This window comes from Pogona vitticeps, chromosome 4 (genome assembly GCF_051106095.1).
Source record: "Pogona vitticeps strain Pit_001003342236 chromosome 4, PviZW2.1, whole genome shotgun sequence".
Classification (NCBI taxonomy): Eukaryota; Metazoa; Chordata; class Lepidosauria; order Squamata; family Agamidae; genus Pogona; species Pogona vitticeps.
The window spans coordinates 33,820,388-33,847,833 of NC_135786.1; the positions used below are offsets into that span (position 1 = coordinate 33,820,388).

At 42.3% G+C, this 27,446-nt stretch overlaps 1 protein-coding gene and 1 long non-coding RNA gene across 2 annotated transcripts; one reads left to right on the plus strand and one right to left on the minus strand.

Moving 5' to 3' along the window:
* Nucleotides 1–714: 714 nt before the first annotated feature.
* Nucleotides 715–18,787, minus strand: CHMP4B (charged multivesicular body protein 4B). Its single transcript, XM_020814228.3, has 6 exons — nt 18,710–18,787; nt 18,197–18,403; nt 5,138–5,315; nt 3,773–3,887; nt 2,848–2,974; nt 715–1,685 (listed from the first exon to the last, which is right to left on the minus strand). The coding sequence occupies exons 2-6, from the start codon at nt 18,390–18,392 to the stop codon at nt 1,618–1,620; spliced, it is 684 nt and encodes a 227-aa protein (XP_020669887.1). The 5' UTR covers nt 18,393–18,403; nt 18,710–18,787; the 3' UTR covers nt 715–1,617.
* On the plus strand, nt 18,777–27,419 carry LOC110090565 (uncharacterized). Its single transcript, XR_002302381.3, has 3 exons — nt 18,777–18,911; nt 19,550–19,615; nt 27,284–27,419. It is a non-coding gene; the product is annotated as an uncharacterized LOC110090565 (long non-coding RNA).
* The last annotated feature ends 27 nt before the right edge of the window (nt 27,420–27,446 follow it).

Consider the following 27,446-nt stretch of genomic DNA (forward strand, 5'->3'; position numbering starts at 1 on the left):
ACCAGTCAGGCTAATTTTCCAGAGACTTTGTATTCAGGTGCTCCATAATTACAGAATGAGGATTAGAGAAAAAATAAATCTTTAAAAGCTAAAAAAGGGGATCAGCAACTAGAGAAGGCTAGCACAGAACTGTATCACAGCCACCTTCAAGGACAGAAAAAAAAAAAACAGCAATTGCACTGGGGACAACTATATGTTACCTCCTCAAGACAAACATGTAAAATTGTAGCTACTTCAGAGTTAGATGGATACATTTCAGTGTCTTTCCACTTTTCCTCAGTGTTGTATGGTGCATGTCTTGGGAGGCGAGAGACCTGGCAGATACGAGTTCATCTTCAATCACAATGAATAACCGGGCTCATAATCCTGAAGAAAGGAACATTCATATGTACGGGAATCATTTGGAGTAATACCAAGAAACAAAGGGCACAAGAAAATGCAATTCCACAAGGGATGATACATACAGCTCTCTTAAAAAGCAGCTTATGCTTAGTGAGAATGACAATATTCTGCTCTAGAGCTTAACTCATTCAAAGCTGTGTGTTGTCTTTAATTCTTACTTTTAAGTGAAACATAATACTGTACGTATCAGACTTGAATCCTCAGTTACAATGCAGGCAAGGTTTCAACTGAGGGTTTTGCCCTGTTAGGGAGCAATGCAACTAGCATGTTGCTGCTCTGGCTAGCATATTTTTATTTGTTTTTCTAGTCCACTCTATCCCAAGAATTCAAACATGAAATGTGGCATTATCTACATTTCTGTATAAAAAGATGACTGAAGTAATAAAAAGAAGTATGACCATAATCAATGTGCAAACTAAAAGATGGAGTTTCATTATTTACAGGCATTCATTATATACAGTGAAGACATTAGGCAGGTATGAAAATCACTCAAGATATTTAATACAGTGCAAACCAAAAATTCTTATTTAAAATAAATTTATGTTTGTGTCTGAATGGTATATTGGTTATCACAAATAGCAATCAACATCCAAGTGCTATGTAGAAAAATGTACAGGTAGAATTAAAATGTAAATTTCATCTACTTCCATCAGGAAGTTGCTTTATCATTCCCAATCTACCTTGCCAATCACAATGGGAACAGTAACCCAGTTCAATGTAGTGATAAGGAAAGCATCAGCTGTCAATGCTGGCAATGGATGTAAATACACAAATACAAGCCTAATGCATTTGATACAACTAAGCATAATAAGCCGACAATGGCTTATGACTTTCCTTCTGAAATGCTTTACAAGACTTTTAAGAACTTGTCACTCAACTTAAGTTACAGGCTTCACATCCCAAGTCAATCAGACTCAACATGGCCAGAATTTGGAAAGAAGGTCCAGCAGTGGCATTAGCAAAGTCCAGAAGTTGAATGTTGGAATCTTGCCAGTAAGATTTATTATTTAAAATAATAGAACATCCTAAACTACAGGCAACTTTCTTCAGAAACTTTTGCTTTCTTTGCTTATACCATGCTATGCAGAATGCAACGGCCACAGCTTTGGGCTCGAATATAGACATTGCGCTTAATGATGTCTCCCACCCATACATGCACCTGTAGCGACAGGCGGCCAGAGTCCTGATTGTTTCTGTTGCTGGCAGCTAGTGCAGTTACATGTTTTCAGCCCAAGCTTCTAGTTCTTTCATGTCATCATCCTCTTCTTCTTCTTTCTTCTTAGCTAGAAGAGACAAAACAGCACAGAATTATTTACTTGACTTTGAAGTTTTGATTGTTCATCCATGTACAATCCACATACTAAATTTCTTACAAATCACACAATCCATGAGATAGCCTACTGAGCTGAAACAGTGAACTGGGGCAATATTATTCTAACACAGATGGAAAATTATGTATGACAATAATATGACATTATAAACTTTGAAGAAAGAATCTGATACAGATAAAAATTTGGCTTCACCAACCTTGCTATAATAAGCCCCAAAGCACACATCCCCAGATTTAAAGATCTGAACATCCCTGCCCCCACACATGGAACACATAATGGTTAAATGCTCCTTGCTGTATGATGTGCCCCATTCATGAACAACATATCCATGCTGCCACCACCAGAAATAATGTGATGCAGCTACAATATAGTAAAGTAGTTTTAATCAGCTCCAAGTCGAAATGCATGTTTATATTTATTATCATGCCAAACATGGTAACTCTCATATTAGCATTATGGGTAAGAACATTTTGCCAAAATGCTTCGCTTCGCTTCGCTTCGCTCACTCACTCACTCACTCACTCACAAATAAATAAATAAATACTGTAAATAAAAATAAAAATAAAAAATAAAAAATAAATGAATGAATGAATGAATGCTGTTTTCAGTCCTGGGAGAGGTAAGCAAAGTATGCAGTTCTTTCAACTTCACAGCTAATGATTAGGTTGCTAAAAGGACTCCGAAAAGCATCCTTAGGAAGACCCTCTTTCTCCATGTGTGACATATATGGCATGAGACCACAAAAGGTATAGTACATGCCAGAGATTCTGGTTTACAGGAAAGATACATTTCAAGAAATGCTGAACACAATTGTGTTTGTTTAAGCCAGTCGTAATTTGTAAATGCCTTTCAACCTATTATCACACCATAACTATGTTATAAAAACAAGAAAATAAATGCTGATTCAAGTTGTTTTTATTGGAAAAGAGATCAGATTTTTTTTCCCTGAGAAACAGTTTCTGGTTGTATGTATTACATGCAACTTATGAGACCTGGAACAACTTTGTGAAAACTACATCTAATAACTTAATTGAAAAATATCAAGGACATATAATTATATGCTTGTTTGCCAAATATGTGCATCATGAAACTCTTGAAGTAGTCGGGCACCTACCTGGCTTTGAAGGTATAGCTATTGAGGGCACGTTGGGTAGTGGAACTGTCTCAGGGCCACTGATCTCCAGTAAGTTTTTGTCCAGCTCTTCCTGTTCTAGTTCCTCTAGTTCAGCCATCAATTCATCCTATTATTGAAGGAGGGAGAAGAACTTTGATTACACTTGCTCACATAAGCAGTCATGCTTGCTAATAATGTAGCAAAAGAGAGAATCTAAACCTTCATGATTCATTCAACACTATTAGGTGTTCCAGGAATCTCAGGGACCAGAATCTTGTTGGGATTAAACAGCTCAAACGAGGAATCACGTCAGTGCTGTGCACAATCTGGGAGCCCAGGAAAAGCCAGGACAAGGCAGACTTGAAAAGTCAAAAACAGCCACTGGATTGCTGCCAGTGGAATTAGAACTGCTGCTGGTGATTTTTTATTATTAAAGGCCATCCATCCCCATCCTAAGACTCTGAAAGTCTTCTCCAAGGCAAAATGGAACTCTAGAGATCTTACAAATGTGAAGAACAGGGGTTAGGAAGCCTTTAATTATTTTCAATTTAATATCATTGGTGCCAGATGATGACAAACCCTCATCATGGTTTGCTACAGAGGACTGGCTAGAGCATTTATATATCTAAATTACTCTGTATCTCCTAAGAGCTGGCTAGAGCACCAGACAAAAAAATCTCCAGATTTTCAAGCTGCAAATGCTCAATGACAGTATTTTAAATTTATCTCTGATCTTTTTCTGTTGACTGTTTTCTTAAAAACGGAATAAAGACATTATTTTTATTTATTTTATTTTTATTTATTTATTAGATTTCTATCCCACCCTTTTAGACAAAGTCTACTATTATTACATATATGCTTCCAAATCATTATTCCTTTGACAGTAAGTGTACATCTTAATAGTATTTTAGCTGTTCACTCTTACCTCATCAAACTCTTCACCAATTCCTACAGGCTTGGAAATAGCTGTTGAAATTTCATCAGCTAACTCCTGTTGCTCTGCAATGTCCTGCATTAGTTCGTCTACTTTGTCAATATCCCTGTAAGGGAAAAATTTGTTACATTTCACCCATTCATGTATTCATACAGTATGCCAACAGATATCCCTCAACGTTTTCATCATCAGCAATATTTTGTCAATATCATTCAAGTTATCTATAAGAAAAAACAGAACAGTCTAAACCAAGTTTTCTCATTTGAAATTAACATTTCCTTAGCAATAGCACATACTAACAGCCTTCCATAACAATTAACATGCTTTGCAACTAAATAGAGTCTTAATACAATCTAAAAGTGGTCCTGACCCGACCAGATAGGCGGGATATAAATAAAATAAATAAATAAATAAATAAAATAAAAGCATAGCCCAGCAGTTTTGGTGATAAAAGCTACATGGTTTTCATATTAATGATTAGTTACACATAAAATGTGGGGAGATTAAGTATGCTCACTTGAAAATATTAATTCTACGTAGAAATATTAATTCTACATAATACTCTTCTACACAGAATATTAATTGTACATAGAAATAAGTTCCACTGTACAAAGAACTTACTGATGAGTTAAGCATGAGTTTACTGTTGAATCAAATATGAATAGGTGAGCTGCAGAAGCCCAAAATGTTCTAGAAAAAGTGAATAGTAGTGACAGAGCAGAGTAGTATTTTTCCATATTGTTTGGATGATACAATTAGTTTTAATGCCCCAATGATAATAAAAGCTATGATTTAATATCTCAGATTCTGTGGTACTGCTACACAAAATGTATAACTTTTGGAAAACTGTCCCAAGTTGAGAAATCTCCAGAGGTTTTAATCAGCTGCATGCCCTGTCATGCAACTCAAGATGCAACAGGTAATGCCTACAGAAATTTCTCAACTTGAGGCAATTTGCCTTCAAAAGTTATATCTTTTACATAACAACCATTGTGTCATTTATCCCAGCTAACACTCGTGAGCTGGCAAAACAGCCTTTGCTTCAATTTTTGAATGATTATTACATTTTAAGTTTTCAAATGGAGAATTTAATATGTCACTCTCAGCAGTATACTCTGATGTACTGATTTTGAATAATAGGGTTACAATATGGTTAATTTAAATGACTTATTTATAAACCATAACGTATCTTGTGTCACCTTCATGTCTAGGGAGGTTTGTTTAGCATCAACTTTCTTGCACTGTAGCACACATCTTCAGAGATATCCAAAAGAGCAGCCATATTAGTTTGTTATAGCAAAAACTGAGTCACATAACTCTGTTCACACAGTAAACTAACGAGGAAGACCATCTTACATGTTGTCATGTGCAGCCTTCATTGCTTTAGCAGCAAAGCCCATATTCTTCAGCACCTCAGTGTTGGTGTTGGCATTTTCCAGGGCTTCCCTCTGAAATTCAATTGTAGATAATGTGCCGTCTATTTGTGCAAGCTGTTTCTCATATCTCTTCTTTCGTTTTAGAGCTTGAAGTGCAGCTAGGAAAAAAAGACAAAAGGAAACAGGATTGATACATGATGTGTGTCTAAACTGCACTTGGTAATAGTCTGCTCAGAATTAATACCACTTTAAATTTATGCTACCAAATAAGTACCTTTTTGTTCCAGTACAATCTATTCTCTTAGAGCTAAGCCTGTTTTCAACTGTCTAGTCTCTATCAAATGGGACGTGGTGGTGCTGTGGGCTAAACCGCAGAAGCCTGTGCTGCAGGGTCAGAAGATCCGGCAGTCGTAAGATCGAATCCACGCAACGGAATGAGCACCCGTCGCTTGTCCCAGCTCCCGCCAACCTAGCGGTTCGAAAGCATGCAAATGCGAGTAGATAAATAGGGACCACCTCGGTGGGAAGGTAAACAGCGTTCCGTGTCTAAATCACACTGGCCATGTGACCACGGAAAGATTGTCTTCAGACAAAAACGCTGGCTCTATGGCTTGAAGAGCGGGATGAGCGCCGCCCCCTAGAGTCGGACACGACTGGACAAAAATTGTCAAGGGGAACCTTTACCTTTACCTTAGTCTCTATCAAACTACAAGATGTAAAGGCAAATGCAAGATACTCAGCATTGACAGAACACGGATTTGTGCACTTGAACTCTTACAGGTTTGCTGAAAATATAAAACACTGCTCTTTCTCTAAGAAGTTCTGGCAAATGAGCCACTATCAAAAGAGAAACCCTTTTCAAAATGTTCAAGAACCTTAAGTAAAATACTCTCTTTCATGTAAACAGTTTAATTTCTTCTCCCTCCTTTACATACATAACCATCTGAAAAGATGACTAATAGCAGGAAAACAGTCCCTAAGGTGTCCTCTTCCGTAGTCTCACTGTATTGGCCTTTATTGGCTAAGTGCTACCCATGTCCATGCTCTCAATGGGTTTACAGTTTTTAGCTCCCTGTGACAGCCAAGTCAAAAACTACACTCAAGAGCTTAGTTTCCTCTTTCCCTCAGTCCAACTTGACAATGGCAAACACCTTTGTTCAACCATTTCTTTTAGAAAGGAATGTGAGGAACATCCTGGCTTTTGTTTCTCTTTTTTCTCCTACCTTGAAATTGGAGAGAGAGCAGGGATCATCATAAACCTGCTGGGATGATCTCTGCCCCCTTTCCAACTTCAACATTAGAAAGAAGGCTCATAATTAACTATACACAACGGTGGGTAACACCAAACTTAGCATAGCCTCCAAGCATTGCCCTCTCTAAACTGACTTCATTTGCTCTCAACGATGTTACAGTGTAATGTCAAGTCAAATTATCCATACAAGACTATGATCATGCTCACTATATTATCTTTGATTACTTCTCCAGGAAGGACATGAAAATCTAACCAGGAAAACTGATGATGAAATACATCAGTAATAAATACTACAAACATGGGAGTAAACATATTGTTTTTCTAAAACATTCACATCTAAATGACTCACTTTTAGGGCTGCTCTCATATCATGAATCATGATATACATCTGCTAGTTATCATGTAAAATGATACGTAAGATAATTATATATAAAATTGTATTTACTGTTAGAAAATAGGAATTGTGCTTCTTACAATACCAGGTCCAACATTTCACAGACAGCATGTTCTATTGCTCTGAATATTGATAAAGGTCTTATCAACAGAGATTTTGGCTACAACAGAACCTACACTGGCTTTACAAAGTAATAGCCTATCTATAAGGACAGGGCTAGGCAAGAAATCTTCTCTGCCTTCAGATGATGCTGTTGTGTAAGCAGCTATTCAGAACCTTAGCAAGAGAGGAGCAAAAGGGGCCTTGTTCCCAGACACCAAATGTAGAAGATGGAGCAGTTGCCTCTATGCAAATGAGCCATGCACCCACCCTCTACCTATGCTTCTCCCCCAGTTCAATACATTGATTTGCTTCCCTATGTCCAAGCAGGACTGTACCAGCACTGTTTGTGCAATGATAATGTTAAGATTGGCACTGTATGAGCACTTTGGAAAGGCAACAATAGAGGATGAGCCACTTGCCTTCTGTGATTTAATAGCTCCTGCCAATCACAGAAAAATAGCTCCACTGGGAAAGGGGGGGGAAGAGAAAGGGCTAACCCAAGCCAATCAAATTCTGCCTTCCTCCAGCAAATCTAGGTCAATCTAGTCATTGCTAGAGAGTGTGGCCTTTGCACACATGGGAGAGAGGCAGCAGCACTGCCAAGACTTTGTTGGCTTCACCTACTCCTAGGGAATCCTGCACTTCATTTGCATAAAAATATCCAAGACAAGAGGATGTGGAAAGAAAGACAAGAGTGGTTTTGAAATAATGGGAAGATGAAAGCAACAGCCCAACCGATGGTGAGTAAAGTGAGGTCAGGTATGGGTGACAGAAACAGTTGAGGGAGAGCAGCAGAGGCAGAAGACTGAGGAAACCCAGGCAGAGAGATAACAACCATGGAGGAAGAGTTTAAAAGGCAGGTTAAGGTACAGTACAGAAATAGATCTGGCAGTGTTAAAGATCCAGTTCTAGAGGACTGAGGAGAGAGGGGTCAGGGGCTGGAGGATGCCCAGAAAATTTTTAAAAAGCCAGGCTGAGACACAAATACTAAGGCAGAAGACAAAGGAAAGTCAGATTATGAGTCAGACATAGTGCAGGAAGCATTTAAAACCCCAGTGAGAAACAGTGTGGAAGAAAGCCACACGGTGTGTGTGTGTGGATCTGAAGAATACAGGGGCTGGTGAACCTCTGTTTTATAACTCTGTGTGCATTTCGTTTGGAACCACCAGCTACGAGTGCAAGGGGTAAGCCGGTTCTGGCTTGTGAAACCGTTTCCACTCTGATCAGAAGCCACTCTGCAGGACGCGGTGTTCTACTACTGCGTCTAGGCAGCTCAGCGGCACCTTGCCTGCCTCCTTTCCCAACTTCCCTCCTCTTGCCCCTTTCTCCACCCTCGGTTGCTTCTGGTTTGTGAAGCAACAAAGGAATGCAAAAAGAAACTTAAAATAAATAAAATAAAAGGAAGCATTAAGGTTGCAATCCTTATTCACATTTACTTTGGAAAGTAGGCTCAAATCAAAAAGTGGCATGCTCTGCCTCTTAAGTGAATACAAATATTTATTTTATTTGCCTATAAAAGCAGAACAGGTATAAGGTAGATGTGAGTCTATTGGTAGGGACAGAAATATAGCAGAGAAACATATTAGGAAGTAAATTCCACTGAATACAGCTGGACTTGTTTACATGTAGACATGAATAAAATATCTCACAACTAACTCAGTGGGATTTGGTTAAGTTACACCCATTTATAAAAACATTTTTATCCAGCTCACCTCTATTTACACCATCTTCAGCAGCTTTCTACTTGATGAATTACATGTTTTGTACTAAAAACAGCTCTGCAGCCGTTCAGTATATATATATATATATAATTACTATAAGCAGAGTATAGAACACTCTGTATCAGCTCCAATCAATATTCCTGGGAAACCTCAGTGGCAACTGAAGCAGTAGTATTAATGGTACAGTCATAGGCATCCTTCAGTCTCGAGAGACTATGGTAACATGCTCTGAATCGAGCAGTGTCCTCTCCAGAGCATGAAGCCCGGGTAAGGTAATATGGAGGATAGGCTGTTACCCAAGCAGCAGATCCCCCCTCTCCACATTGCTGAAATGGTCCAATGGAAAGGCAAGAGCCAATACGACTGGTTCCAGCAACGTCGCAGGAGTTGGCAGAACGACACGAGCTGCCTTCGGGACTCCAGCTCCGGAATGGTACAGTATATGTTTATTATATGTACATGTGTATTTAAAAAAAAGGCTTGCCAATTAAGGAACCAAAATTCTTCGACCCAACAAACCTGAATGAACGACTTGCCTCATAACAAGCAGTAATGTTATTTTAAAACTGTCTGTGGACTTTAGAAGACATCTTGAAAGAACGGATGAAAGAACATCCATCTCAAGAACAATATATTGCAATGAAAATTGAAATAATGAAAACTTCAGTGAAATTCAATTCATTCGGAGAGGATGAGGGCAGACTTCATATATATCATGTGCTTGAGAAGCACTCTCTTGCCCCTGGTGCACATGGCTGAAAGATAAAAGGCAGATCTACAGGTATATGGATCATACTGTTTAATCAATCAGTGACTATGCAGGAAGGTGACTTCACAATCACACTTCATCGTTCTTGTAGCCAGATCCAAACTTCAAATTTTTTACATACAGATGAGTCCCTGTGGCATAGTGGTTAAACTGCAGTATTGCAGTCAAGCCTCTGCTCACAACCTCAGTTCACTCAGTCTTCCATCCTTCTGAGGTTGGTAAAATGAGTACCCAGTTCATTCTGGGACAAAATTTTGTTTGCATAATTATTGTCGAGACAGGTAAGGCAAACTGATACTTGTAAGCCCTTACTACTTTTGTCAAATTCATTGTCATAGGAACTTTATAGCTGCTATAGGAAGTGGTATTTCAAAAAATTAAATCCATGTAAGGTAGACATCTCAGCAGTTTCTAGCTATGAAATCAAGTAAGTCAGAGATTGTACCAGGTACTGAGCACTAACAAAGAGTTGAATACCAGCATAAACATGTTTGGAGATGTACGCTTCATATTCATTTCCTGGGGGAGACGAATACGAAGCTCACCACCACTGTTGGCCAGTCCAATGGCATCCTTCCCCCCCAAAAAACCAGGTGTCCAGTTACCACTTGTGGCATGGCAGTTGTCCTTTGCTTCGTGCCAACTGTGGACGTAGCCGACTGGGGCTTCCCCCTGTGCTACTGAGCAATTTGGCAAGGGGGCAGGATGACAAGCCTCCCTGCTCAGCTGCTGACTAGTCAACAATGCATGGGGGGTGGGGAGGGCTCCAGTCAGGCTACTTCTGCAATTGGCATGATGTGATGAATGACGGCCATGCACACCACAAGCGGTAAGTCAATGCCCAGTTTGGGGGGAAGGTGCTATTGGACTAGCCACCTGTGGTGGTGAGTTTCGTATTTGTCTCCTGGGGAGATGAATACGAAGCTTCCATCGCTAGTTGTGATTCTAAATTCCTGATATATGTTCTTGTTAAAGTCATCAGAACTTCCACATGATGACTACTACTAATAGTGTTGAAAATACATTACACTGTCCCAATTTCATGGAGGATACATACACTAGGAGCACATGCGGCACTTCCATGAAGCAGATGGTTTAGTCAGAAAAGAGATCTGATCAAAAACATACTTTAAAATAAGCATAACTTATTTTGAAGCAACAAAAACAAATTATTGTAATTTGAAAGAGTTTTTACATATAGTTTGTATAAATGCTAATAACGCACTGAACAATTTTTAGCTTTTTACTTTGAAAACTAGGGTCACCTTGCACTTTTAAATAATTTTAAATTATATTTGTGAAGGAGGTCCGAAGGAGAGCGTGCCGTCTCGGGAGACAGAGGGGGAAGTGGGAGAACTGGAACAGGTGAATGTTAATGTGGAATTGGACCCAAGGGAGAACAAGACTAGAGAGGGAGAGAGAGAAGGCGCTGAGAGAAAGGGGAAGGTAGAAATATGTCCTGGGCTCCATGATCACTGCAGATGGAGACAGCAGCCCTGAAATTAAAAGGCGCCTTCTTCTTGGGAGGAAAGCGATGACAAATCTTGACAGCATCTTGAAAAGCAGAGACATCACCTTGCCAACAAAAGTCCGAATAGTCAAAGCTATGGTTTTTCCTGTCATGATGTATGGAAGTGAGAGCTGGACCATAAAGAAAGCAGACCGCCGAAGAATTGATGCCTTTGAATTGTGGTGCTGGAGGAGGCTTTTGAGAATCCCCTGGACTGCAAGGAGAACAAACCTATCAGTTCTAAAGGAAATCAACCCTGAATGCTCACTTGAAGGACAGATCCTGAAGCTGAGGCTCCAGTACTTTGGCCATCTCATGAGAAGAAAAGAGTCCTTGGAAAAAACCTTGATGTTAGGAAGGTGTGATGGCAAGAGGAGAAGGGGACGACCGAGGATGAGATGGCTGGACAGTGTCTGCGAAGCAACCAACATGAACCTGACACAACTCCGGGAGGCAGTAGAAGACAGGAGGGCCTGGCGTGCTCTGGTCCATGGGGTCACGAAGAGTCGGACACGACTAAACGACTAAACACACACACAGAGGAGAGTAGGAATAAGAAGAGGGAGGAGCAAGAACTGACCGTTTGGGAGGAGAGTATAAGTAGTCAAGGGGAGCAGTAGTTTCGGACGGAATTAGACAAGTGGAAACGTAAAAGAGAGCTGGAGCGACTGCGGGAGTACGAGACAGTGAAAACACAGCAGTTATTGAGAGATTTTCCAAACCTGAAGTTAGGGGGATTGCTACCGGATCCTCCACTTAAAGAGGCAAGAGACACTAAATACAACACTTTGGAGTGGACGGTGATTGTATTCCCAAAGGGGCAGGGAAGAGGACGGCAGGGGATACAACCTGATTCAAGACTTAATACTTCTCCACCTGAGGGAGATTGGGCCCGGCACCCATGATGAAGACTTAGAAATAGCAGAGAGGAGAAGGTAAATAAAATACAAGGGAGATAGGGAAAATTATAGAAAATTGAATGCAGACTTCCAAAGAATAGCAAGGAGAGACAAGAGGGCCTTCTTAAATGAACAATGTAAAGAAATAGAGAAAAATAATAGAAAAAGAAAAACCAGAGATCGGTTCAGGAAAATTGGAGATATTAGAGGAACATTTTGTGCAAAGATGGACATGATAAAGGACAAAAATGGAAGGGACCTAACAGAAGCAGAAGACATCAAGAAGAAGTGGAAAGATTACACAGAGGAATTATACCAGAACCACTTGGATATCCCAGACAACCCAGATAATGTGGTTGCTGACCTTAAGCCAGACATCCTGGAGAGTGAAGTCAAGTGGGCCTTAGAAAGCTTGGCTAACAACAAGGCCAGTGGAGGTGATGGCATTCCAGTTGAACTATTTAAAATCTTAAAAGATGATGCTGTTAAGGTGCTACATTCAATATGCCAGCAAATTTGGAAAACTCAACAGTGGCCAGAGGACTGGAAAAAATCAGTCTACATACCAATCCCAAAGAAGGGCAGTGCCAAAGAATGCTCCAACTACCGTACAACTGCACTCATTTCACACGCTAGCAAGGTTATGCTCAAAATCCTCCAAGGTAGGCTTCAGCAGAATGTGGACCGAGAACTCCCAGAAGTACAAGCTGGATTCCGAGGGTGCAGAGGAACTAGAGACCAAATTGCTAACATGCGCTGGATTATGGAGAAAGCCAGAGAGTTCCAGAAAAACATCTACTTCTGCTTCATTGACTATGCAAAAGCCTTTGATTGTGTGGACCACAACAAATTATGGCAAGTCCTTAAAGAAATGGGAGTGCCTGACCACCTTATCTATCTCCTGAGAAACCTATATGTGGGACAAGAAGCAACAGTTAGAACTGGATATGCAACAACTGATTGGTTCAAAATTGGGAAAGGAGTACGACAAGGCTATATATTGTCCTCCTGCTTATTCAACGTATATGCAGAATACATCAAGCGAAAGGCTGGACTGGAGGAATCCCAAGCCAGAATTAAGACTGACGGAAGAAATATCAACAACCTCCGATATGCAGATGATACCACTCTGATGGCAAAAAGTGAGGAGGAATTAAGGAACCTTGCAATGAGGGTGAAAGAGGAGAGTGCAAAAAACGGTCTGAAGCTCAACATCAAAAAAAAACTAAGATCATGGCCACTGGTCCCATCACCTCATGGCAAACAGAAGGGGAAGATATGGAGGTAGTGACAGATTTTACTTTCTTGGGCTCCATGATCACTGCAGATGGAGACAGCAGCCATGAAATTAAAAGACGCCTGCTTCATGGGAGGAAAGTGATGACAAACCTTGACAGCATCTTAAAAAGCAGAGACATCACCTTGCCAACAAAAGTCCGCATAGTCAAAGCTATGATTTTCCCTTTAGTGATGTATGGAAGTGAGAGCTGGACCATAAAGAAAGCTAACCGCCAAAGAATTGATGCTTTTGAATTGTGGTGCTGGAGGAGGCTCCTGAGAGTCCCATGGACTGCAAGGAGAACAAACCTATCAATTCTAAAGGAAATCAACCCTGAGTGCTCACTGGAAGAACAGATCCTGAAGCTGAGGCGCCAATACTTTGGCCATCTCATGAGAAGAGAAGACTCGTTGGAAAAGCCCTTGATGTTGGGAAAGTGTGAAGGCAAGAGGAGAAGGGGATGACAGAGGATGAGATGGTTGGACAGTGTCATCGAAGCTACCAACATGAATTTGACACAAATCCGGGAGACAGTGGAAGATAGGAGAGCCTGGCGTGCTCTGGTCCATGAGGTCACGAAGAGTCAGACATGACTAAATGACTAAACAACAACAACACTTGAGGGAGATTGGGCCTGGCACCCATGCTGTGGCACCATTTGTGCAGTGAGGAGTACACTCCTCCAAAGACCCACGACGCGGAGAAGTTTGGCCCAGCACCCCTGTGAGTTTAACAGTCTTTGGGCGGTAGTTCACTTCTGATAGTTATGGTTTGTTGCCTGAGTTAAGTTGTTTTGTCATGATGATGAACAGTGTTGATCCTTGTGTAAGCAATAAAGATAACGATGTTAAGGTTAAGAAGTCTGCTATATTTCCCACGCAAAATGAGGAGTTGTCAAAATTTGAAACTGAACCTGATCACAATATTAAAAGGAAAATAAAACAAGATGGTGCCACGTATTAACAGCCAAGTTGAAAGGCAGTTGTGCTAAATTAAGCACCAAATTGATTCTTCAAATACAGTGGTGCCTCGCTTAACGAGCGATTCGTTTATCGACGAATCCGCATAGCGATTGAGTTTTTGTGACCGCAAAAGCGATCGCATAACGATGTTTTAAATAGGAAAAAATCACTTCGCGATGATTGGTAAACTGTTTCACTTACCAATTATCGTATAACGATGTTTTTCCAACAGCTGATCAGCGGTTCCAAAATGGCCGCCCGCTGTGTTTTCGCGCCCTTTCCTCACTTACCGGGCAGCGAAAATGGCGGCCGCATGGAGGATTTCCGCAGAACGGTGAGTTTTATGGCCATAGGAACGCATTAAACGTGTTTTAATGCGTTCCTATGGGCTTTTTTGCCCCGCATAGCAACGAATCCACATAGCGACACTAAACCTGACACTAAGAGTTGGAGATGGAGTTGAGCATTATCCCATGCTTCTTGTTCAATTTCAGAAGCACAGCAAGAAGATATGGGCAACAGCTTGCTCCTTGGGGCAAACTCCTGATGGCTGCAAAATTTTGCATTGAAAGCAAGACCAGCCAAATTGTATGAATCCTTGAATGTCACCTTGGCATGGTGCCAATTTATATCCTAAAAAGCAAAGACAAGATATCAGCAACTCATTCATTAAAGACTCATTCAGCCAAGAACAAATCCTGCCAAACTAATTTGATCTCATTTTTTGATCAGGTAACCTCTCTAATAGTCAGAGGGAATGCTGTAGACATAGTATATCTTGACTTCAGCAAAGCTTTTGACAAAGTGCCCCATGATATTCTGATTAGTAAGCTAACCAGGTGTGGGCTGGATAGATAAAGTGTCAGGTGGATACACAATTGGCTACAGAATTGAACTCAGAGGGTGATTATTAATGGGTCCTTCTCTAACTGGTAGGAGGTAACAAGTGGGCTACCCCAAGGCTCAGTGCTGGGCCTGGTGCTCTTTAATATCTTTATTAATGACTTGGATGAGAGAGTGCAGGGAATGCTTGTCAAATTTGGAGATGATACCAAATTGGGCATAATAGCTAATAGCCTAGAAGACAGAACCAAAATTCAAAATGACCTTGACAGGATAGAGCACTGGGTCAAAAGCAAAAGAATAAAATTCAATAGGAATAAGCACAAAGTTCTGCACCTCGGAAAAAGAAACCAATTGCACAGTTACAAGATAGGGGATGCCTGGTTCAGCAAAACTACAAGTGAGACGGATCTTGGAATTGTTGTAGATCACAAGCTAAATATGAGCGAACAGTGTGATGTGGCTACAAAAAAGGCAAATGCTATTTTAGGCTGCATTAATAGAAGTATAGTTTCCAAATCCCATGAGGTGCTAGGCCCCCTCTATTCAGCACTGGTTAGGCCTCACCTCAAGTATTGTGTCCAGTTCTGGACACCACACTTCAAGAAGAATGCTAAGAAATTGGAATAAGTTCAGCGGAGGGTGACAAGGATGATCAGGGGGCTAGAAACCAAGCCTTATGAGAAAAGGCTGAAATAATTGGGCACATTTAGCCTTGAGAAAAGAAGACTGAGGGGTGATATGATAGCACTTTTCAAATATTTTAAAGGCTGTCGTACAGAGGAGGAGCAGGATCTGATCTCAATCATCCCAGAGTGCAGGACATGCAACAATGGGCTCAAGTTAAAGGAAGCAAGATTTTGGTTGAATATTAGGAAAAACATCCTAACTATTAGAGCAGTACGACAGTGGAACCAGTTACCTTGGGAGTTGGTGAGTACTCCAACACTGGAGGCATTCAAGAAAAATTTAAGATAATCACCTGGCAGATATGCTTCGATTGTATTCCTGCGTTGAGCAGGGGGTTGGACTTGATGGCCTTGTAGGCCCCTTCCAACTTCACTTTTCTATGATTCTATGAAATGATTAGGCTGCAAAATAACAACATAAAATTAACACAGGCTTTTCAATTTATGATATTGCTAAAATCCTTGTAAGATCAGTATTATTATAGCCATGTTACAGACAGGAACTGAAACTGAATGAGTGTGGTTTATTTAAGGCAGCTTCATGAGTATGACATGACCGAAAATAAAATTTAAATACTTCCAGATTTATTGTTACATTTTTCAGCTACTACACCAAAAGAGCTGTCAGTAATTCATGTCACAGAATGAAATGTAACAATTCTGAAGCTACAATACCAATGTACTTTCTACCTGTACAAAACAAGAAAGCATTTGTTAGATTATCAAACTAAGCTATTCTAAGCAGTTTGCTGATGAATCAGATTTCCTATGGTTTTCTCTTTCTGGCTTTTGCCTAAAGTCACAACTAGAAAAAGCTGACCCTGTAAATAACATAAAGAAACTCAAAGCAATCACACAAATTGCATTACGTTATAAAAATAAACTGTTGTATTATCACTGCAGAAACTCTATTTTTAAAAAAATACTACAAACATGCACATACCACTTTCAGAATAGTAGTGATTAATACATTGTCAATAAGTACAAAGCCCCAGCCAACATGAATATAACCCAAACTATAGCTTCACAGATCTTGTTTAATATATCTTCAGTACAACTCAGGCTTAACTAAGAAATAAGTCATAGTGACCCTTATCTTAACAGATCAACTTGGAAGTCAGCTTCTATGAGGAAGTACAATATCTGAGTCAGTTTAGGCAATTACAGCCTAGAATTACAGGTCACTTTGCAGATTATGTTCTCTCTCTAGGTCCTAGACCTTAAACAGGAACTTGAAGACTCAAACAACTTGTCCCAAGGAAGAAACCTAAAATACAGCAGGTATTTAGAAAACATGTATTTAAGAGCTAACACCAAATCATCTTGTTCTCATCGTTCTACTGCGGCTATGGTAAACTATTATTTCAGTGCTATATGGGTGGTGCAAGTCTGGAAGACTACACAGTACAGCACATTACCAGTGCCACGTTTGGGGCTTAGATAGAAGTCTAAGCAGCAAAAAATATTAAAGTTGTCACCCTGTGTCTGCATATGTCTCATGCAACAAAGAATATTCAAGGTAGAGCTTCTGCCAATGGTTAGGTGAACGTTACCATACGAGACTGCACCTGGCAACACTATCAGATGTTCAATCCTTTCGACTAAATGTATTTTAAGAACATCCAAACATTGAATATATTGTATATTTACTGTACAGGTAAATCTGCAACACTCCAGTGAAGTTCACACAACAGTCCTTAAGTGTCTGTAGTCTCTTTTTTTATTCAGGCCAGCACACTGAGAAACTCCCAAACTTGTACTATATACCAAAGCCTTGTAAAATTCACAGAAATTTAAAAAGAATAGCTCCAAGCAACGAGCTTTCAATTACAGGACTGTACCTTTGCAATCAGTTTTATCAGGAGGACACCTCAATAACAGATTCCAAACACAAGTTAAAAACTTGACATTTCTTTCAAGCAGTTTAGACTGAGATGCAGAGTATTTTGGCCCTGCGTTCTCTACCATACCATTGACAGCTTTGTATGCTTTCTGTAGTCTATGGGTTGGGCATTACCTTGAGAGGACATTATTATTGCAAACAAGCATATATATACTTGAAAACAAGCCTTACCAGGCTCAAGTGGGGTTTAAATGGCAATGGACTGGGCTGGACGTTGTCTGAAAGGCACCACATTATACAGTATTGTGTTCACACAACTTTCAGCACAGCCCTTTGAGAGACAGATATAGATGGAACAGATAAAGCATCTGAGAAAGGGGGGGTTATTTTAAATACTTAAAGTACTTTTATTTTTCAACGGGTTACAGGTTTCCTTATTGCTTATCCTGGTATGCCATGTACATCCTAAGAGGCTTTAAACACAGGCACACAAAGTTTTTAAGTCTCTGAAATGCCACTAGGCTGTTTCTGCAACAGACTACTGTAACACCGGGACTCCTATGAGGTTGGATGTTTGCTTGGGATGATCTAATCAGACTTGGTGGCCATTCTTTCCTTCCGAAGCCTCCACGTACCAGATCCTGTCAGGGTCTCAACACCCATCTAGCAGCCTCAGTTCAGTCACAGCAGAGAAAGGGGGCGGCTGTTTCTTCTTCCCTCCCATCGCCTCATCGCCTCCTCATCGCCCCAACAGCCACCCAGCAGCTTCCACTCACCGCGCTTATTCTTGGTGCCGTGCTTGCGGGCCGCGGCCAGCTCCTGCTCGATCTTCTTCTCCAGAAACTCCTGCTTCTTGCTCAGCATCTCCTCGGTGTCGCGCAGCCGCTGGATGGCCTCCTGCGGAGAAGGCCCTTTCCCGCCGCCCTTCCCACCCGGGCCCGTCCCGAACAGCTTGCCCAACAGCCCCGACATGACCGGGCCTCCTGCGGACGAAAAACCCGGCGACCGATAAACCCAGGCGCCCCAGCCCGGGATGGAGGGGAGGGGGACGGGACGGAAGAGCGTGGGGCAGCTCCCCCCCAAAGGGTGACGCTGCCGACTCCCAAGCCACGGAAGGGAGAACCGAGAACCTCGGGCTCCCCGCTAGGTTTGCCCCGAGCCCCTCCGAGCCAGCCGCCCCCTCGGCTGCCTTGGCCGGCCTAGGCCGGAATCCCCACACAGTGACCGCTCCCTGACACAAGCCCCCCCACCCCGGCACGTCAGCCTCGCCTGCCCCTGGACTGACTCACGGCTCGGGAACAGAACACTCTCTGAACGTCACTCCAGGCGCCACGGCAACCGCCTTAAGCCCGCCCACTTTCCCCGAGCGGCGGCTGAAGAAGGGTAAATAGATCGCAAAGGCTCCCGGGAGTTGTAGTTCTTTTTTTTAAAGGGAACACCTTCATTCGCTTATCTGCAACCACCTAGCCGGCCAGTTAATGAGAGCTAAAGGCAAGTAATGCTGCTCTAATAAGAATTGAGACTCTCTGTTTCGGAGTGAACGGGTGACTCATCCAAGGCTGGAGAAACCAAAACTTGAGTATGCAGTGAAGGCAAACAGGTGTAATTTCACTAAAAGTGTATTTTCAGTTACTACCATGATAGTAGTTTTCTATATCCTGTATATAGGTGTGTATTTCTTCATTGTGCTGCATATACTTGAAGTGTTCCGAGAAGTCTCCAGCGTTTCCCCAGAGATTCAAACTGCTTATAATACATAATAATTTCTCCTGCAGACTAACATTTTTAAAATATCTCCACCTTTGTCTCAGTGTGCCGTTTTGTGCATATTCTTTATACAATGCTTTTGTTTTTTTAAAGTCCCTCATCAAGAGCCTGCAATATTTGGAGAGGGGCTCCTTGCTAGTTTGTCGGGAATCACCAAGACCTTTAGTAGTAGGTTTACTACAGCCATAAAGACCATTAGCTGTTGTAACTGTCATTTTGCAAATAAGAAAGCATCGATGAGTACTTTCTGCAGACATCTTAAATGCTAGTGTTTCTGTCGCTCTATCAGCATTCAGGTTCAATTGGCATTGCTGCCATGGTGGACACAGGGTAAACTCACCTGTTCTTCCTTTTCTTTTTAGTGTCAGCAAAAGGTGAGGCAATGCAGATCAAGATAGAAATCAGTTTAGTCTCACCAGCAGCAAAAGGTAAAATTCAGTGTTTAGAATTAAGAAGAATGAAGTAGAATTAAGTAGAATTAGAATTAAGAATGAAGTAGAAAAGTAACATTTTACATGATTATTCTACTTCAAAAATTATGGTGACCCTTTTCAAGGTTTTCTAGAAGTACTTTACCAATCCCTTCCTTTGGGGACAACCTGGAATTGTGCTGCTTAGATCTACCCGAGTCACTTGTGCGAACCAGGAGGTGAGGCTGAGGAGCCTAACGCCGAGGGAGGCCCGGAAGGTGAAGACAAGAAATCGAGCCTTCTCGGCGGTGGCTCCTCGCCTTTGGAACAACCTACCTCCTGAGATTCGCGTGGCACCCTCGCTAGGTATCTTTAAAAATCAACTAAAAACATGGATGTTTCGGCAGGCCTTCCTTCCAGACAATTCCTGATGCTCTCTCCTCTCCCTCTCCTATTGTTTCCTCCCTCTCCTAAGGTTTCTTCTATTTAAAATTTTTTATACTATTTTATGCTGTTAGCCGCCTAGAGTGGTCTTAACTGACCAGATAGGCGGGATATAAAATAAATAAATAAATAAATAAATAAATAAATAAATAAATAAATAAATAAATAAATAAATAACTCAAAGGTACACAGACCAACTGTTCTACATACAACTTGTAGGTACAACTCCTACATGCACCCAGCGTAATTGAATGTACCAAGTACTTCAGCTCACTGAGCTTTCCAGCTAGCTTTAAAATAAATTGTGTGCTGGCAAGTCCTTTCCAATTAATGGCAGGAAACCCTTCTTGGGGTTTTCTAGATAGAAAAGATTCAAAAGTGGCCTACCAGTTGCTTCTTCTGGGTATGCTCTGAGACCATATAGCTTGTTCGTGGCCACAAAGTCTGGCTCTTCTCCCTGAAGGCACAGTGGAGAACTGAACTCCCAACCTTTGGCTCTGTAGCCAAGTACTCCACCCAACTTTCATAAGGATTGTGCCTCCCCAAAAAGTCCAAATGCCGGCAGGGGGAGATCATGAACGTGACAAAAGGTAGCCAGCCTCCTGTACAGATAAGACACATGGGTCCTCAGCATCAGTGTTGAAGGACTGCAACCACTAGGTAATATTATTTTAACTTCAATTGGCTAAACTTAGTGAATTTACTAAATTATCACCCCAATTCCCTGATGGAGGATTCAGGTCTTCTATGTCAACTTCCTTCCCTGGCCAAGCAGAAACATGTCTGTTTTAAAGAAAGGCCACATGAGAAGATGAGTGTGCACACAAGCTGTAACCTTAAAACAGCAACCACAGCTTTTGGCACCTCCACTGAATTACATCTAAGAAAGATGTGCATGACGAAATCCATCTTGCCAAGAACTATTGGACGGTTTAGGGCCTCGATACTTGGCGGAACGCCTTCTCCCGCCAAGATCTACCCGTGTCACCCGCGCGAGCCAGGAGGTGAGGTTGAGGAGCCTAACTCCGAGGGAGGCCCGGAAGGAGAAGACAAGAAATCGGGCCTTCTCGGCGGTGGCTCCTCGCCTCTGGAACAACTTACCTCCTGTGATCCGCAGGTCTCCCTCGCTGGGTGTCTTCAAGAAGCAATTGAAGACTTGGTTGTTCCGGCAGGCCTTTCCATCATACTCCTCTTGACCCCCCTCTTTTTTGTTTTGTTTTTTGTTTTGTGTATTATATGATTTAATGTAGTGCCTTCTTTTTTAGAATTGTCTGTCTCCATTGTTTATATTACCTTTATGGTTGTTAGCCGCCTAGAGTGGTCCGTTTGGACCAGATAGGCGGGGTATAAATCAAATAAATAAATAAATAAATAAATTTATATCTAAGAGTAATTTTCCTGCCAAAATCTATTTTGCCATGAACTTTGGGATTTTAAGTTTTTCACACTGGCACAAGTCCGAAGAAGTGGGGGTTTTATTCATGAAAGCTTTTGCGTTGTATGATGATTGATTAGTGGTGTGTAAAGGTATTGTTACATACAGCACTGATGCTACCTGTCTGTCATGGGTTTGGAGGGAAAGATCCATCCTATGGGGAGTGGAAGGCGGGACATCAGGAGGAGGGGCTGTACTGTATATATAGGTGAAGCGTGTGTGGAGAAGTTTAGACGCTGGGATGTGAAGAAGCAGCAGCTGGGAAGAAGAAGCTGGTGTGGGAGTCTGTGTGTCAGACAGGGTACTACTGTGTGTCAGTACCAACCTGATAGGTTCAGGTGTCTGTATGGTTAGCCAGAACTGATAGGTTCAGGGTCTGTGCTTCAAGTTAAGGGTTCTGTGTGAACCAAACTGTGTGCATGTATGAATGAGACTAAGCCACGTTACTTTATCTTATTCACCTGATCATTTTATTTTCCCTGTGTGTTGTTTTAAATAAACCTTATTCTTTTATTTGTTAAAAATCCATCCCTGGTCTGTGTGACTTCTTATAGGGAATGGTTGGTGGCAGCTTAGTTAACGTGTGGCAGATCCCAGTAGGTCTGGGTTTGTCACATTGATTGGTGTCCAGCGTGTGGGATACGACTGGTCCAGTTGTCCAGCGGTCCAGCAAAGCCTTGGCAAGTGTGCCCAGAGCAAGGGGGGTCTAGTCAGGGACAATCTGAGGCGCGTAGGTAATCTTCTAGGTGTACCTCACGGGGAGGTGCGCTAGTGGAAGAACGTGCCAAGTGGGAAGACTAGATTAGGGTGCTCTGAGGCAACTTGTTTTGGCGGGAAAAAAGCTGAGGCAAAACTGTGTAAAGTAGCAGTGATTTAGCCTGCCTGCTGAGAGGCCTAGCAGAGGGGGGTAGACTCTGGCTCGCAACTGTTGCAAGATTAGTGCTGAAGAACAGCAGTAATCTATAGCAAGCTGGTTCTGAGGCAGAAAAAAAAAAAAGTGGTCGTTTTATTTTGAGGCTTGACTTTTTAAAGCAGCTTGTTCTGAGGGGGGATTATGCCCTTGACTCGAAGCCAGATGGCAGAAATGGGTGAAGTGAAAGACCCCCAGGTAGACCAAGGTTCTGAGGATGAATTTGGCTCAGTGCAAGGTGACAGCACGGGAGAGCAGAACCCAGAACTCAGAAAATTGCTCATAGCCCAACAGCATGAACTGAGGATGAGGCAATTGGAAAAAGAAGAAAGATTAGAGAGAGAGAAAATTGCTCTGGAAAAGGAAAGGATGGTGTTTGAGTTAAGAAGATTGGAACTGATGAACCAGAACAATAATAACAATAGGGATTCTGAGGGAGGCCAATTGTCTAAAGCTGACCTGAAGAAATTCCCTGTGTACCACAAGGGAGATTGTCCTGAGGTGTTCTTTTCCCTAGTGGAAAGAGCGTTTGTGGACTTCTCAGTGAGGGAAACTGAGAAGATGACCATCATGCGATCTTTAATCAGTGGTAGCCTGGCTGAGGTCTATGCCGAGATGCCTGAGGAACTGATGAAAGATTTTGCAGAGTTTAAAAAACTGGTGTTTGCCAGACATGGGATAAATGCGGAGCAGCTGAGACAAAGATTCAGGTCCCTCACAAAAAAACCAGAGCAGACTTTTACCCAAGTGGGGGCCCAATTGGTGAGGCTGCTTGAGAAATGGCTATCTCAGGAGGGGACAGAGACCTACGAGCAGCTTAAAGACTTGATAGCACTGGAACAGTTCTATTCAGTCCTGCATGGGGAATTGAAATTCCAGGTGAGGGAAAGGAAACCAAAATCTGTGGCAGAAGCAGCCGAGATCGCAGATTTTATTTCGCAAATAAGAAAGCCCTTGGGTGAGGGGAAATCTGTAGGTAAACCCAAAGAAACCTACAGCAAGTACTCTCAGGGACCAGGGAAAAGCCAGCAAGGGGGAGGGGCCCATGGTGAAGGGAAGCCCTCAGACATGAAACCAAGACCTCAGATTTTGGAGGGAAAACCAAAACAAGATGAGAGAGATTCAAAATACACCAGAAAATGTTATTTCTGTCAGGGAAAGGGCCATCTAATCTCAGAGTGTGAGAAATTAAAGCAGCTAAAAGGAATTGTGCCTCAGGATTCGAGTGGAACCAAGCCAAAAGCTGTGTTCTGTGTCCAGAAAGAGCAAGGCTCACTGTCACTGAGGGAGCCTGTTGCCATGGCTACTCAATCTGGAACAGCTACATCTGCTGATCAGGCTGAGGAAAATGGTCCTCTTGTAGAGGTCAGGCGCTGCCTGCTGGTGAGAACAGATTCTCAGTTGTTTGAAACAGCAGGGGTGGACGTAGGAATACTTGACCATCAGTATCGGGGGCTGCGGGACACTTGTTCCCAGGTGACCCTGTGCCATCCAGATATTATTCCTAGGGAGTATGTAATCCCAAATGAGAGCATGAAGGTGGCAGGGATTGAGGGGCAGGTGATCTCACTGCCAGTAGCGGAGGTGCCTGTGAACTTTCAAGGCTGGAGGGGAGTTTGGCGGCTAGCGATTTCATCGACTCTGCCAGCAGCCGTGCTCGTGGGAAATGACCTGGCTGAACATGTGAAACGGGTGCTAGTGATTACACGTTCACAAGCCACCACGGGGACAGTTCAGGGGGGTAATGATGAGCCAGAGACGGAAGCAGGTGGGGGGAGTTCAGAAGCTGTGGTGGAAACCTTAGCCACAGACAGCAGATTTGGACAAGAGCAAAAGGCAGACGCCACTCTCCAAAAGTGTTTTGAACAGGTGACTGACGCACAGCTAACACCTGAAACCCCAGTGAGATTTCTGGAGAAAAAGGGGATTTTATATAGAGAGACCCTGAGGAATACCTCAAAAGGGGGAGATGGAATCAGAAGTCAGCTAGTGGTACCTGAAAAGTATCGCCCCATGATCTTACAAAGGGGGCACTCTGACATGTTTGCTGCGCACTTAGGGGTGAACAAAACACAGCAGAGAATCACACAGAATTTTTACTGGCCTGACATAGGGAAGCAGATCAGGGAGTTCTGTAAACAATGTGATGTGTGTCAAAGGCAGGGGAATAGCCGCGACAGGACCAAAGCAAAGTTGTGCCCTTTGCCTGTGATTGACACTCCGTTCAAATGCATAGGGGTGGATATTGTGGGACCTTTGCCCAAGGCCACAAAGAGGGGGAACAGGTTCATTCTCACCATTGTGGACCATGCCACGAGGTACCCTGAAGCCATACCCTTGACTAACATTGAAACTAACACAGTGGCAGATGCCTTGGTGGGGTATATGTCCAGGATGGGATTTGCCTCAGAAATAATCACAGATTTGGGAGCATCGTTCACATCAAAGCTCATGAAACGCTTATGGCAAATCTGTGGAATTAAGCACAAGGAAACCACTGCCTATCATCCTGAAAGTAATGGGTTAACTGAGAAGTTCAATGGGACTCTAATGCGCATGATTAGGGCTTACTTGGCAGAGAATCCAAACAATTGGGACCAGAAGCTGCAATCCCTTTTGTTTGCTTATCGATCAATGCCACAAGCCAGTACCGGGTTCAGTCCATTTGAACTTTTATTTGGGAGAAGGGTGAAAGGGCCCCTTGATTTGATCAAACAAAATTGGGAGCAGATCACCCAGGATGACCCACAAGATGTTGTGACATATATAGACTCTTTAAGGAAAAACCTAAAGAGAAATCTAGAGCTGGCAGTAGAGACCCTGCAAGCTCCAAAGGTCAGAAAGAAAACTTGGGATGACCAGGAAGGCAGGGAGAGGCGCTTTAATCCAGGGGAGGAAGTGCTTTGGCCTAGGCCCTGCAAAGACAGCAAGTGTCAGCTGGGTAGCCCAGAAATAAAATACTTGGGTCACATGGTAGGGGGAGGAATGATAAAACCCCTGGAGGCCAAAATAGAAGCTGTTCGTGATTGGCCTAGACCCAACACCAAGAAAAAGGTCAAATCATTTCTTGGGTTGGTGGGCTACTACAGAAAGTTCATCCCGTGGTTTAGCGAGATTGTGGCTCCGCTGACCGATCTGTCGAGGAAGAAGCCTGATGACCGCATCCCGTGGACCAGCGACTGTGAGGCGGCGTTCCAGAGGTTGAAGGAGGCGCTCGTCCAGTATCCAGTGCTGTGTGCTCCAGACTTCGACCGGGAGGTCATCATCTACACCGATGCGTCTAACAGCGGGGTAGGAGCAGTTCTTTGCCAGGAGGATGAGAATGGTGACCAGCATCCAGTGTCCTACCTGAGTAGGAAACTCCAAAAAGGTGAGAGACATTTGGCAACCGTGGAGAAGGAGTGTTTGGCCATAGTCTACGCGATCCAGAAGGCCAAGCCTTACATCTGGGGAAGACATTTTGTTCTGTGCACTGACCATTCACCACTGCAATGGTTAAAGACAATGAAAACCCACAATAGTAAACTTATGAGGTGGGCTTTAAACCTACAGGACTATGACTTTGAAGTGAAAGTGGTCAGAGGGTCAGTGAACTGTGTTGCTGACGCCTTGTCAAGAAGACCTGAAGATTGAAGACGGCAAAAGAAACATGGACTATGTATATATATTGATGACAAAAAGTTAAATGTACCTGTTTTTTGAACTTGGTTTGTATGAATAAAGGTAAATTGATGTAAGGTATATGGTAAATGTTTAAATGCCTAATTGCTATGGTTAACTTAGAATGTAAGTATAAGTAAGTATGATATGGTATGTATAACTGTTGTTGTGTGTTTTGTCCAGGTTGTTTTTTTGGGAAAAAGCACCTTAGCTTTCCCCCTACAAAACAACTTATAAAGAGGGGAGGTGTTACATACAGCACTGATGCTACCTGTCTGTCATGGGTTTGGAGGGAAAGATCCATCCTATGGGGAGTGGAAGGCGGGACATCAGGAGGAGGGGCTGTACTGTATATATAGGTGAAGCGTGTGTGGAGAAGTTTAGACGCTGGGATGTGAAGAAGAAGCAGCTGGGAAGAAGAAGCTGGTGTGGGAGTCTGTGTGTCAGACAGGGTACTACTGTGTGTCAGTACCAACCTGATAGGTTCAGGTGTCTGTATGGTTAGCCAGAACTGATAGGTTCAGGGTCTGTGCTTCAAGTTAAGGGTTCTGTGTGAACCAAACTGTGTGCATGTATGAATGAGACTAAGCCACGTTACTTTATCTTATTCACCTGATCATTTTATTTTCCCTGTGTGTTGTTTTAAATAAACCTTATTCTTTTATTTGTTAAAAATCCATCCCTGGTCTGTGTGACTTCTTATAGGGAATGGTTGGTGGCAGCTTAGTTAACGTGTGGCAGATCCCAGTAGGTCTGGGTTTGTCACAGGTATCACCTATTTTTGCATTTGTATTTTAAAGTTTCGACAACACAGCTCCCCTTTATTTCAAAATGGGGACAATCTGTGTAACTAATTTTCTTGTGTGTGTGTGTTCTGCGTTGTCAAGTCAGAACTGACTTGAAGTGACCCTAACAGGGATTTCAAGGTGAGATATTTTAAGGAGTGGTTTTACATGTTCCACTCCTCCTGTGAGTTTCCATGGCTGAGCAGGATTCAAACCCTTGTCTCCAGAGTCCTAGTCCATCATTCTATCCACCACACTGGGAATCCCTTACATACAACCCAAAAATACGCATTCAGTAACTCTGATTTGCAGTCACTTAAAAAAAACACACACACAAAGCATTTCTTTTCACAAAAAAAGAAACTTATGGGTATTAATTGCCGTAAAGATTAAGTATGTTCATTAGCTTTTATGGCTTTGAACTTACAGTAAACTTGCTCTCTGCATTTCAGGTTACCAGATGCTGGGATAACAGCTGGGACTAGCTGCATTTTCTCTCTCTCTGAAACTGCAGGAATGACTACTCAATAATCACAACTGACTAAAAATTGTAATTAAAAGAAGAATTACAAGTGGGAATGCTCTGTTACATCCAGAAATAATCTAGCCTTCAAC

Excerpts from the sequence above, each read along its gene's own strand:
- CHMP4B (XM_020814228.3), bottom strand. The coding sequence starts at position 18,392 with ATGTCGGGGCTGTTGGGCAAGCTGTTCGGGACGGGCCCGGGTGGGAAG. Across the intron at positions 2,975-3,772 it reads TTGGTGAAGAGTTTGATGAG|GATGAATTGATGGCTGAACT; the intron begins GTAAGAGTGAAC and ends CTTCAATAATAG. Across the intron at positions 1,686-2,847 it reads AGCTATACCTTCAAAGCCAG|CTAAGAAGAAAGAAGAAGAA; the intron begins GTAGGTGCCCGA and ends TGTCTCTTCTAG.